At 41.7% G+C, this 14,048-nt stretch overlaps 1 protein-coding gene across 1 annotated transcript in view; it reads left to right on the top strand.

Moving 5' to 3' along the window:
* Positions 1-14,048, top strand: part of RAB36 (RAB36, member RAS oncogene family) — a 28,138-nt gene that overhangs the window by 3,081 nt on the left and 11,009 nt on the right. Inside the window, exons 3-4 of the mRNA XM_018557398.1 lie at positions 4,809-4,874; positions 12,826-12,927. Coding sequence (XP_018412900.1) covers positions 4,809-4,874; positions 12,826-12,927 — 168 coding nt within the window. The remainder of the gene's footprint in view (positions 1-4,808; positions 4,875-12,825; positions 12,928-14,048) is intronic.

The raw sequence follows: 14,048 nt of genomic DNA, 5'->3' as shown, positions 1-14,048 counted from the left end.
AGAAAAAAAAAAAAAATTCCCATTGAAAAGCATTGGGACATTACTATTGGCTATTTCAATTTGTAATAGCCAATAGTAAACTAACATTGTACCCACCCTCTGCTGCAGTTCCCCATCAGGTCCATCAGCAGAGGGCGGGTACAATGCTAGTTTACTATTGGCTATTGCAAATTGAAATAGCCAATAGTAATGTCCCAATGCTTTTCAATGGGAAAATGTATTTCTTTTTTTTTCTATTCTGAGATCGCTCGTGTCAGAATAAAGGAAAAACAGAATCATCAGTGTTTCTCTCCTGAGCGGCCGGGAGCGGGAGGCTCCCAGAGCGCCCGGGAAAGTTTTTTATTTTATTTTATTTTTTTACAGCAGCAGAGCCGCCGGACAATAGGATTGGGCGGAGCTAGCTGTCACTCCGCACAATCGTTTTCTATTTACTTTTTTTTACCTTTTTTAACTCTTTTTCTGTTCTGCTCGGTACCTCTCGGTGCTCGGTACCTCTGTTTTCACTCACTGCTGTTCGGCATCTTTAAGAATAGCCCGAACAGCAGTGAGTAGCCTGCCGGAGGTTCGGCTCAGCCGATCCAGATGTTGGATCGGCTGAGTCGAACTCCTTCTGCACTTCGGGTCAGCCGAACATGCTAAGCATGTTTGGCTGACGCGAAGCAAGCCGATGTACGGCTGATTTCAGCCGATGTACGGTTGCAATCAGCCGTACCAGCCTGAAGTGAATAGCCGAACAGTATTCGGCTCACTTCACTTCAGATCGGTCATTCACTCGGCTGCCCTCGGCAGCTTAGTGAATAGACCCCTAAAGAAAACCTTGGGTGCCAACTCTAAAATTTTTAGGAGCATTGGCTACCTGGCTCTTGGGATTTGTCCAGCCTTGACTTGATATAAGAAACTGTCGGATTTATTTCTCCAACATCCACAGGGGTAGACAGGCCCTTTAATGCAAATTCCTAAGGTTCACTTGGGACTCATACATTTCCTGGTTCTTCTACATAAGCTGTTGTATAATAGTATATATAATTCTTATTTGTATTAATTAAGATATGAGAATGGTAACATAGAACAATGCATTTAATTTGTTGCTGTGGGCAGCAACTCCACTTTCACTCCTACGTGCTTTGCTTCAGTTACCACAGCTGTTCGGTTTTCAAACCATTTCCTGTCTGTTAATGATTACTGTTGATATACAGATACAAACAATGACCGCACAAATGTATTTGAAGGAAAGGATTTTGCTTTGCTTGGAGATTGCTGCAGCATGAATCTATGCAAATTAGGTAGTTCCTATCCAAATTCATAGTAAGCTATTTGCAAATCTGTTAGCGAGGTTACTGCACAGCAGAATTGCAGATTGGAAACAGTAGAGTGTGCCCACCAATAATTGCCTATGGGCATGGTTCCCACCTGGGCGTTTTACAGCGCGTAGGAACGTGCTGTAAAACGCCCAGGTGTGAACCAGGCCTTTTTACAGCACGTTCCTACGCGCTGTAAAAAATGCCCAAAGAAGTACAGGAGCTTCTTTGGGGCGTATTTGCCGCGCGTATCCATTAGGATACAGCCTGATAGCCCTCGTAAACGCGCGTTTGTCGCACGTTTCTTTTACCGCAAATCGCATATTGCATACGCCCAGGTGTGAACCCAGCCTAAGGGAAGCTGGCTCTATGCTAGCGGAAGTACCGGTGTTGCTACTTGGTATCGCCGAGTACCGAAATGTAAATATCGCTACTCATACTTGATGCCAAAAAAAACTGGTATCGGGGCATCCCTACCCCTTAAGCAGCTTTATGTAGGCAAAGTGACAGGAGGCAGTGATATAATTGACCATGTATTACTAAATGTTATATTTGGTAAATTACATTAACCTAATAGGACTGTGTGGCCAGATTAGGAAAATTACATCAGCACAAGCAACCCGCCCATTTGTTTACAAGCAGCTGCGGGGTGGGGAATGCCCGTACCATAGCTGATTGGGTGGAAGTGCTCATAGCTCTTCCTTGTTCGGAGGCAGGTCATTATCTGCCACCTGGCTTCCTGATTGGCTGGGAAGCCGACTCCATGCTGTTTGGCCGGCTCCATGCTGATTGGCCGGAAAGCTGGCTGGCCGGCTCCATGCTGGTTAGTTGGGAAGCTGGCTTCCTGGCCAATCAGCATTGAACTGGCCAAACAGCATGGAGTCGGCTTCCCAGCCAATCAGGAAGTCGGGCGGCAAGAACTCTGCAGAATCTCGCTTGCTACTGATGGAGCAGTGACAGGGAAAGACATCTTGCCAGAATGGGAACTAAGTGGGGTGTTGGGGGCACTTTAGTGCTGTGTGAAATTAGCTGTGACCAGCAGAGAGCATAAAAGAAAAAAAGGAAGTAATTAGGAAGTATAAGATATAGAGAAAATAAAGAGAATGGGGATAGAGAAGTTAGTAACAGCTGAGACAGTGCACAGTATATAAGGGATGGTAAAAGAGAGAGATATTTATTTATAACAGAGAGGAGGAAATTGGATTGCCAATATTTATAGACAGAAAAGACAATTGGAATCTAGTTTCCCCTGATGAACTATATATAAAGACTTGCGTTCCTTCTGGAAGGATACGCTTGTTGGGAATGTGTTATAATAAAGAGGAATCCATTTTTTATATTTTAAATAATAGATAAAAAATAAAGTTTATCATTTAGGACTTCATTCATAAAAGTCCCATGCCGTTCATGTGGCACTAGCGCTCATACATGGTGCTGACAAGTATAGGAGATCCTATACTCATCAGCGCCATCTAGTGGCAATAGTGCCATGCAAACAGCATCTGCCCAGCATATAACTTTTATAAATGAACCGTCTAGTGTTGTAAGCAGGTTAGATGCGTGCTTTAGTGACTCGCATCACTTCCTCAAGAATATTACAGAATGGGAACAAAGCCATTGTAGACAGTAAGTGGTCTCTTCGCAATAATGTTGCTTGCCAGCAACAGGATGGCTTGTGTGGCATGGCCCTAGGAAGCCAAGGTTATGGAAATGGTAACATACCTGACATGTAACTTGCAATTCCTTGACTAATCCTGATAGGCAGACACACTGACATTTTAAGCGGTTTTAATAGCAGGTTTCTGTAGCAAAATAATGATTCCTTCATTTGAGCGCCTTGCTATGCAAACACGTACTTTGGCACATTGATACACTCACTATGGTAACAGCAATAGATTTTGTAACCCCCTAGTGAAGCATTTATCTGTGTGTAACTGACACACGTCGATTTCATGCAGCAGATGAGCAGGAGCAGTCATTTACCTCCTCTCATATTCCTTTACTAACAATACAGGATACATCTGTAGTGCGGGTGTATTTAAAAACAATGCTTCAAGAGCAAAGAAATGTGATCAGCAACCAGCACTTGGATCTCATGTTACCTTAGCACAGTTATATGTCAGTGTTTATAGACAGACAGGCTCATCGGAATGATATCACTAAACAAATTATACACACATCTCCAATTTCTTTGTAAATGGCGTTCATTTCTATGATGGGGAGGAAGCTTAGTGCATAATGTTTTACTGTCATGTCATTTACATGGCATGATGTTTACATAGATATTGTGATTGTTTGTCAAGATGCTCACTATTTATTTGTTAGATCAATAATGTTCTAAAATAAGTTCTGCATTTTAAATGAACAGGTTGAGATCCCCCTCACTCCTCCTAGTAAACAAAAAAAAATGCTATTGGAGGCTATTTTATGGAGAAAAGAAAACTGGACCATTTTGTATTTTTCTTTCCTGAGCTCCAGGCTTCTTTTCACATGTTTTAAGGCAATCATTATTGGCTTTGTTGGGGAAAAAAGCCTTGTGTTTAGGCTGTATTCACACCACGTGCGTTGTATTTAGCACGTGTTAAAGACACTTGAGTGAATATATGATGACGTGCGTTTTTAATGCTTTGCATTGATGTGTATTTTTTTATTATGTATTTTATATTCCTTATGTGCACTGCAGCGTACTGTGACATCTTGTAGTGTGTTACACTGCTTTTAAATGCAAAATGTTCCCTTTTCCCTCAGCCCACATCAACGCAGCATTGTAGTGTGAACTGTGCTGTGCCCATTCTAAACAATTGGTTCCACCTTGTTAGTGCATTAGGCCTTTGCTGAGCAACACAGCACAAAGCAATGAACATGGTGTGAATGGGCCCTAAAGAGCTCAAAAGCCAATATTTAGTTACAAAACTGATAAAAGTGATACTAAAATCAGGAGTTAAATCTTAAAAAAGCATTCAAGTATCTTAACTATTAATAAAATGTCTCCTATTTGTGTATCACTCAGCTGTAGATCCTCAAATCATCTCTGAATTGGTGGTGACACTGTCCTTCCTTCTGGAGGGTGGCTACTTTTGTTCCCAATGGTCCCTGAGTGTTGTAAAGTAGCCACCACTCCAAGCTCACTCCTGTAATGCACTACAATCTCAATACAAATTAGTAAACTAAACGTGAGAATTTAGTGCATCATGGTCGCGATCTAACGTGCATTTCATTGTGCTGTAATGTGTTGCATCCTGTTGCGCCGGGTTTAAATGTATCATGTCCCATTTTCACAAAGCACATTGCATTGGTGTAACCTGGACCTATTAAACATAATGGAATTTAGATTGTTGTTGCATTAGATTAAATGTTTATTTGCAAAACAAAGATATATGTAAATATTAACAAAATATAAAACATTACAAAAACAGTTTAAAAAAACTTTTCCCTTTTAAAGCTAAGCAAACTTATGTGTTCTTTAACTCAGTGTGACTGCTAGTAGTCTTGTAAATTGTATTTTTCCAGGTTGAAGATGGCTAAAGTTGTAATGGTGGGAGACCTGTATGTGGGGAAAACCAGCCTGATCAACAGGTACACCGTGATATTAAAAAAAATATATATTATTCTTTATTTATTGTTTGTGCATATAGCTGATTAATAACAAAATTGCTTTGGATTAAGGCTTGTGAACAATTCTTGGAGACAACGTAACAGATCTTTTTCCTTCTAAGATGTTCTGGAGGCAAGGGAATTAACCTTACTGCCCGTGATTTGTCATCCATTGCCGGGTTAGAGGTATAGGACGGCTCCGTTACACCCACTATTGTCACTCAGCTCATGGATACCCTGAGAGCGGCATTACAGCCTATTGAAGGGATTGCACTTCTTTTATATATTAATTTGTCAGCACTATATTAGATTATGTACCGATACAGTTAGATGTTTAGATGCTCTAATAACAGGTGCTTTATAACAGTTATTTATTTATTAATTTTGTTACACAGTGAGCAGTAGTAACTAGTTCAATTATTATGGATGTTTGATACATTTTGCACACATTCACATACTAGCTCACTTTAATTTTTCATGGAATAGGTCACATGTTGATATTCCCAAAAAAATTTTTGTGAGATTGTTACACATGACCTAGCGCAACAAATTAGCATCACTATACGTACACGGGTTCACCACCTTATATTGCTGCAGCTGGTCTATTATTACTGATTACTCCTAGCACAGCTATTTTGATTCTTTGGGAGGACTTACACATTCTTAAACGTTGTGGTATTAATATATTGATTACCCACATCATTTATATTTTAATAGGGAGAGAGAGAGAAAATGGTTGTTTAGTATGGAGATGAGTGAAAGGAAAGGGGTAGGGTGATGGGCAATGTAGTAGGGTGATACTGGGCCATCCACCAGAGACAGGCCACTAATTTATTTTCAGGTCAGGATCTCCAGAGGCTAACCTATCTGGCTGCATTTAGAAGGTGAAGGAGGAGACATTTTGTATATCTGTGTTTTGGGATATTGTTTAACTGCAGTAAGTAAGTCACTGGGCTATTTCACAGGTCACTATCAGTAAGTCAATATCAATATCAGTAATATAAATAAGTATGGGCAATCAGATGTTCTACCTTGGACCAAAAATTGTTGTCAATGTTTTCAGAAATTAGATAATCATATGTAAAGGTTACATGGTTAACTTATGGGGTCTTTGTGATTGTTGGAAGTTAAAAGCTACAGTTCCACCTGGGTTAAGTAATATTTTAATTGTATGCCCTTTTGGTAGGAATTTCCCCCTCTTTTAAGGATAAGTGTCTGAAATAGGTTCCTTTTAATAGGGTCGGTGTCAGAGCTCGATGTCAATGGCTTTTTTAAAAACTTTTTTGAGCGTAGGAATTTTTGTTAGATGACAAATTTACATTATATTATGTATAACATAAAAAAGGGGAGACTGGACTATATTCCAAAGTTATGCTATGTCATGTTTGTAGGCAGAATACACCTTATTAAACTTTAGGAATGAACATCTGAGATTCTACAACCCCAATTCCAAAAAAGTTGGGACGCTGTGTCAAATCTACATAAAAACAGAATGCAATGATTTGCAAATCTCATAAACCCAGATTTTATTTACAATAGAAAATAGTAAACATATACAATGTTTAAACTGAGAAAATGAACCATTTTAAGAAAAAAAACAATAAGGTAATTTTGAAATTGGTGGCAGCAACAAATCTAAAAAAAAGTTGGGACAGGGCAACATAAAGCTGGCAAAGTAAGTGGCACTAACAAGGAAGAGCTGGAAGAACATTTTGCAACTAAGTAGGTTAATTAGCAACAGGTCAGTAACATTATTGGGTATAAAAAGAGCATCTTAGAGAGTCAGAGTGTCTCAGAAGTGAAGATGGGCAGAGGTTCACCAATCTGTGAAAAGCCGCGCCAAAAAATTGTCAGACAATATCAGAATAATGTTCCTCAATGTAAAACTGCAAAGACCCTGTGTACAAGGGACAAGGCCGAATTCAATGTTGGATGCCCGTAATCTCAGACAGCACTGCATTAAAAACAGGCATGATTCTCTCCCTTCTCTCCCATATTATTTATTTTAGCCGTCAAGCCCCTTGCCATGCTTATACGAAATAACCCATCTATAATGGGAGTGGAGGTTGCAGGCATCCCTTTTAAGCTCAGCCTATTTGCTGATGACATCTTACTAACCCTCACTTAGCTTAACTTCACTGCAATCTCTTCTTTCTACCTTACAAAAGTTATTTACCGTGCCTTGGTGTTCATCTTACCTCTTCCTTCAAAATGCTTTACTCAATCAACTATATCCCCCTATTTCGCTCCCTAAAAAATCTCTTGGCTTCTTGGTCTGATCTTCCGATATCTAGAATCGGACGTATTTTTGCTGTAAAAATGACCCTGCTCCCTAAACTTCTTTATTTTTCACATACCCTTCTTACCACTATCTGGGTAGCCTCAACCGTAAACATGGTGGCCTGAGGGTTCCTAACCTCATTAAATATATACAGGGCGGCCCATATAGCATCTATTGCTGCTCTTCGTGTTGTTGTTGACCCCCCAGTCTGGATTATTCTAGAAATACCTCACACCCATCCTTTTTCTCTCCAGGCTATTCCTTGGCTCCTGGACATTTACATCCAGCTCAGTCCCCTTCTTCCTCACATCTTGAAAATCGGAGACCTGGTCAAATTTTAGGTTAATTAGCAACAGGTCAGTAACATTATTGGGTATAAAAAGAGCATCTTAGAGAGTCAGAGTGTCTCAGAAGTGAAGATGGGCAGAGGTTCACCAATCTGTGAAAAGCCGCGCCAAAAAATTGTCAGACAATATCAGAATAATGTTCCTCAATGTAAAACTGCAAAGACCCTGTGTACAAGGGACAAGGCCGAATTCAATGTTGGATGCCCGTAATCTCAGACAGCACTGCATTAAAAACAGGCATGATTCTCTCCCTTCTCTCCCATATTATTTATTTTAGCCGTCAAGCCCCTTGCCATGCTTATACGAAATAACCCATCTATAATGGGAGTGGAGGTTGCAGGCATCCCTTTTAAGCTCAGCCTATTTGCTGATGACATCTTACTAACCCTCACTTAGCTTAACTTCACTGCAATCTCTTCTTTCTTCCTTCAAAATGCTTTACTCAATCAACTATATCTTCCTATTTCGCTCCCTAAAAAATCTCTTGGCTTCTTGGTCTGATCTTCCGATATCTAGAATCGGACGTATTTTTGCTGTAAAAATGACCCTGCTCCCTAAACTTCTTTATTTTTCACATACCCTTCTTACCACTATCTGGGTAGCCTCAACCGTAAACATGGTGGCCTGAGGGTTCCTAACCTCATTAAATATATACAGGGCGGCCCATATAGCATCTATTGCTGCTCTTCGTGTTGTTGTTGACCCCCCACTCTGGATTATTCTAGAAATACCTCACACCCATCCTTTTTCTCTCCAGGCTATTCCTTGGCTCCTGGACATTTACATCCAGCTCAGTCCCCTTCTTCCTCACATCTTGAAAATCGGAGACCTGGTCAAATTCTCAAGCTCTCTTATCTCTCCCCACCTTCCTCTTACCACACTCATGGGTAACCCTATGTTTTTCCCTGCTATGTATAACCTGGCTGCTTTCACATGGTGGTCGACTCATGGATACCTTACAGCTTCTCATTTCCTATGTGATTCTGGTGTGATATCCTGGGATACCATAGTCTCTGAATCCAATCCCCCTCCCTTGGAAATCTTTTGATAGCTACAGCTCTGACACTGGGGACAATCCTTGACTTCGGGTAAGGATGTTTCTGTCTCCCTCTTTTTCAAGCCTCAGGGTAGTAAAGACCGAGGGAAGCCGGTCATCTTTTGAAAAGTGACAGGGGGGAGGAGTAAACCATAAATTCGCCCGGTGATAGGCTACAGCTCCAGGAGGGGGAAGGACTTCAGACAAGGGAACACCCAGGGGACGAACTATCTGCATCTCTTCTGGCATGATTCTAAAAACCTTTTCTGGGACACTGGAGGATCAAGGCAATTAGGACGTTCATATATGTAGGCATGATGCAGCCTTTATTATTATGGGTATGATATTGTCATATCGTGTTCCCCGGAGTATTGGGTATACAAACTTAACACTCTGACACCTGCTGGGCTGAATTAAGAAATTGAAATTCATACCATTCTTTAGACCAGTGGTTCTCAACTCGTGGGTCACGATGCAACATGTGGGTCCCGAGGTTACACAGGTTGAGAACCACTGCTTTAGACCAATGCTCAAAAAGGCAATCACTTGTCGATTCATTATACACATGAATAAAAAGTCCATCACCCTCCCCTTTTTTTCAGGACCCAATATACCTTTGGGTTTAACAATACAAATGAAGTGTTACGCATGTACTTGCGTGCGGGTGTGTACTTGATTGTGCATGCAGGTTGGGTACGCATGTGTGCACACACTTGGGGTATTCCATCCGGCTCTGCAGGCTTGCGCGCCCATGAGCGTGTGTATGTAGGTGGGTGCATTCCTGCTCTCGTTTTTTTGTAGGCGCGAGAGTGCACACGCATGCATACGCATGGACAGTGGATGCCACTTTCACCTTCATTAATAGGTTAATACAACATTCCTTTTAAATTTGTATCCACTTGGATCTCTCTTTATTAATAGAGAATTTCCAGTTTTACTTTTATTTGTATTATTGTGGTTTGTGTTGTTTTTTTATCACACGTTGACATTAAAGTATTTTTTTAAAATAAGGAATTTTTTAATTAACATATAATACGTCCACATTTTCTGGGCAAAATTTCATGGGGGCTCCCCAATACTCCGGGGAATACGATATGACAATATCATACCCATAATAATAATAATAAAGGCTGCATCATGCCTACATATATGACCATCCTAATTGTCTCGATCCTGCAGTGTCCCAGAAAAGGTTTTTAGAATCATGCCAGAAGAGATGCAGATAGTTCGTCCCCTGGGTGTTCCCTTGTCTGAAGTCCTTCCCCCTCTTGGAGCTGTAGCCTATCACCGGGCGAATTTTTTGTTTACTCCTTCCCCCTGTCACTTTTTAAAAGATGACCGGCTTCCCAAGGTCTTTACTACCCTGAGGCTCGGAAAAGAGGGAACCCCTTGAAACGCGTAGCCGACTGTTAAAACTGCCCGCTGTGTCACTCTTCGATCTGAGCACATTTCCTCCAGACTTAGAGCACTGACACACAGCACTCAATGTTCCCCCGAGCATGACGTGGAGACACACGGTGAGCTGTGTTCCTCAGCCGTCGGTCATCCACTCCTTACCTCTTCAGCTGCCGCGGCTCGGCCTGGCCAGCCGAGTATGTGCGCCTGCAATCATATACCATATATTCAAACTCTATCATGCAAAGAAGAAGCCATATCTGAACATGTTCCAGAAAAGATGCTGTCTTCTCTGGGCCAAAGCTCATTTAAAATGGTCTGTTGCAAATTGGAAAACTGTTCTGTGGTCAGATGAATCGAAAATTAGAAATTATTTTTGGCAACCATGGCGCATCCTCCAGACTAAAGAGAAAAGGGACCTTCTGGCTTCTTATCAGTGCTCAGTTCCAAAGCCTGCATCTCTATTGATATGGGGTTGCATTCAGGGCCGTCTTTAACGCAGGGCAAAGAGGGCACTTGCCCCGGGCCCAATCAAGGTTGTGGGGCCCAGAGCATCTGCCCCTTGAGCCCGCTGCCCGCAGAAAATTGCCGATCGGATTGCATAGAATAATACGTTATGGCAGCGGCCGCATACGGCAATGCCATAACGTATTGTCCTATGCGATCTGCACGATCGCATCTTAAAGTTAGCCCTCCCCCGGCCCCCGCCCGCATAGCGTGACATGTCACACGGCACGGGCTTCACTGGAGGAAGTAAGGCTGTGCGCATATGGTTCTCGACTCCAAGGCCCATCTTTCTTCCCATTATACTCTATGGGCATTCCATTGTGCTATTCACCTGTCATTCCATAGAAAACAGGAAAAATCCAAAGTTATTTCAATTGTAAAATATGTTACTATACATGGGGAAGATCTGTGGTAAAGGATAAGTTGATATCTTTTTCAGATTTGCCTACAAAATATCTGATACTATGCTTCCCATTATACTCTATGGGCATTGCGTTTGGCTTCATTATAGTCTATCTGTGGGCATTCTCTTCCCCTGTCAAAGTCTATGGGCATTCCATTCTGTCATTCCTTTTAGTAGGCCCCTAACATGATTGATAGAATTACAATGCATGATAGTAGAAAGCCATGATTAGACATAATTACCATGGGTTTTTTTTCTTGGTGGGGGCCCGGGGGGGCCCAAGAAAATGTTTGCCCAGGGTCCGATCAATATTAAAGACGGGCCTGGTTGCATTAGTGATTATGGAATGAGCAGCTTGCACATCTGGAAAGGCACCATCAATGTTGAAAGATATATCCAGGTTTTAGAGAACAATACTCCCATCCAGGTGACGTCTTTTTCAGGGAAGGCCTTTTATATTTCAGCAGGACAATGCTAAATCGCATACTGCCTCTATGACAACAGCACGCCTTTGTAGTAGAAGAGTCCGGGTGCTTAACTGACCTGCCTGCAGTCCAGACCTTTCACCAATTTAAAATATTTGGCGCATCTTGAAACGAAAAATACGACAAAGAAGATGCAGGATTGTTAAGTAGCTAGAATCTGATAGATCAGGCAAGAATGGGACAACATTCCTCTCCCAAAACTCCAGCAACTGGTCTCCTCAGTTCTCAGATGTTTACAGAGTGTTGTTAAAAGAAGAGGAGATGTCACACCGTGGTAAACATGGCCCTGTCCCAACTTTTTTGAGTTGCCGCCATCAATTTCAAAATTACCTTATTTTTTACTTAAAATGGTCAATTTTCTCAGTTTAGCCCATTCCCATTCAGGGAAATATTAGGGGTCTAAACAGACCCCTGATATTTTCCTTTTAAAATAGAAAAAGAGATTGAGGACACAGAGTCCTCAATCTCTTTTTCTGTATCCCCTGTTATAAATGAACAGGAATCTTCTATGAGTGTTCCTGTTCATTGATAACATGGTATGTTTACTATAACCACAATCATGAATGAACAGGAGGTGATGTAGATCACTTTCCCATTCATTTATAATTGAGGACATAGTACACATACCATATCCTCAATTATTAATAAACACTCAGCGATCACTGATTGCTGAGTGTTTGTACCTTGCTCTCCTCTGTCACACACTGTCACAGGAGGCTGGGCGGGGCGGTCCAGGGAGGAGAGCCCAGCCTCCTGTGACAGCACGGGTGGTCTCCGCCCCCACACCGCTCTGCCGGACTGTGATAGGCGGCTGAGCGGTGTGGGAGGAGAGACACCGGCCACTCACATCACTCACCTCCCTCAGCGATTGGCCGGCTGTCACTTTCTCTCCTCCACCCTGGGACAAAGAGCAGCACCCAGCGGGGAGGAGAGACACCTGTGATGCGCCTATGTATCGGCAGGAAAATTGCACTTTTCGGCCGATATATCGGTGCATCCCATATATATAGATACATCATACAAAAAAGAAAAAAAATTATGTGCTGTTTCAGGCCAGCTGAAACCCAGACACAGCACATACAGGACTCAAAACCTGGACTGTCCAGGTGAATCCGGGACAGGTGGCAACCATAGATACATCATACAAAAAAGAAAAAAACCTGACAGATGTTTGTATTCCTCTTCATTCTATATAAAACAAGATGGTATGAAAAGTTCAGTATGTAACCCATATAATGCAATGAGACATGAGATAACTTGAATTGTGTGGTTTCAGATACTGCATTGATTTTTTTTTTCTTTACACTTTATCTTTAATTTTTAACTATGTACTTTGCTTTGAAACATTTATAGCTATTGGATTGTTATATATTTTATTTTCTCGGTTGCTTTCCAGTATAACAAATTGCCATTCAGATTCACCCTTAGATTTAACTATATCAACAGGGCAATGATTTTGACTGTTCTCCTTTGCTGCAGGTTTTGCAAGAATGTCTTCGACCGGGATTACAAAGCTACAATTGGTGTTGATTTTGAGATTGAGCGGTTTGAAATCTTAGGCATTCCGTTTAACCTCCAGATGTAAGTCAACTTTCAAATATTTCAAAGCACTGCACAAAGCTTACCTTATACACACCATAGAAAGCAGCATGATTGGGATTTAACACTTATTCTGTAAGCAGTTTCTAATCCATCGCTGTCAATCCACAGGGGTGACAATATTATTTTACTAACCTCATATTACTAACTCCCTTATTTAAAGGACAGCTGAACATTTTTTCTTAAGAGACAGCAATCTGTCTTCAGCAAGAAGCAAGGGCATTAAAGTGGACCTAGCATCAGATATATTTATTTGAATGAATGAAAGGGACTTGCAGCATATGAAGCTTGATACCGTATGTAATGTGATTGTCTTAATGTATGCTTACTGTATTGTATGTGTGTTTTTTGTTATATTTTGAAAATCTTTAATAAACATTTAATATGAAAAAAAAAGATATATTTATTTGTACGTGAAGTAATGTGTAATTATAATATTAGCAGGTATTTTTTGCAGGTATTTAACAGAGATCATTCATCTGCGCTCAGGAATCATGGCACCATCTAAAAGTATGCAGAATCTCAAGACACGTAGTCTAAAATGTAAAAAACAAAGTGGAGACCTTCAAAGTGCCCTTTTCAAATCAGAAGCCCCCCTTCACACCAGAGCCCCTCCTTTACATCAGAATCCCGCTTTCACATTAGGAGCCCTACGCTCACCCGCCCTGCACGTCCGTGCGGGTGTCCGTACTCCTACGCTGACAGGATGGATCCTGCACTTGGGGTGAGCGTAGGGCGGCGTACGGCCATGTACTCCCACAGAGAAGGACAGGGGCTGCGTACTAATCACACCCAGCACCTGTCTTTCCCGGGAGCTGCCCGATACGGCCGTGCACGCAGCACGTAGCTGTACATGCCGGCCTTTTCTCGTGTGAATGAGCCCTTATGGTCCCAGTTGACTCCCCTGCATACTGTGCATGCATGCCATTACCTTATGGGTCCCATGGGTAAGCTTATGATGGCCTTCAGCAGTTCCTTTGAGTACAGCTTGCCCATAGGAATGGGGCAGTGGGGTGCATGCACAGTGTCAAAAGGATCTGGCCAGGAGAAAAGATGACTGGATTAGGGAGGAAGGTCAGTATTATTCCGTGTGGGCTATGTTT

This window comes from Nanorana parkeri, unplaced genomic scaffold (genome assembly GCF_000935625.1).
Source record: "Nanorana parkeri isolate BGI_ZX_2015 unplaced genomic scaffold, ASM93562v1 scaffold282, whole genome shotgun sequence".
NCBI lineage: Eukaryota > Metazoa > Chordata > Amphibia > Anura > Dicroglossidae > Nanorana > Nanorana parkeri.
This window is presented reverse-complemented; position numbering and strand designations above follow the sequence as displayed.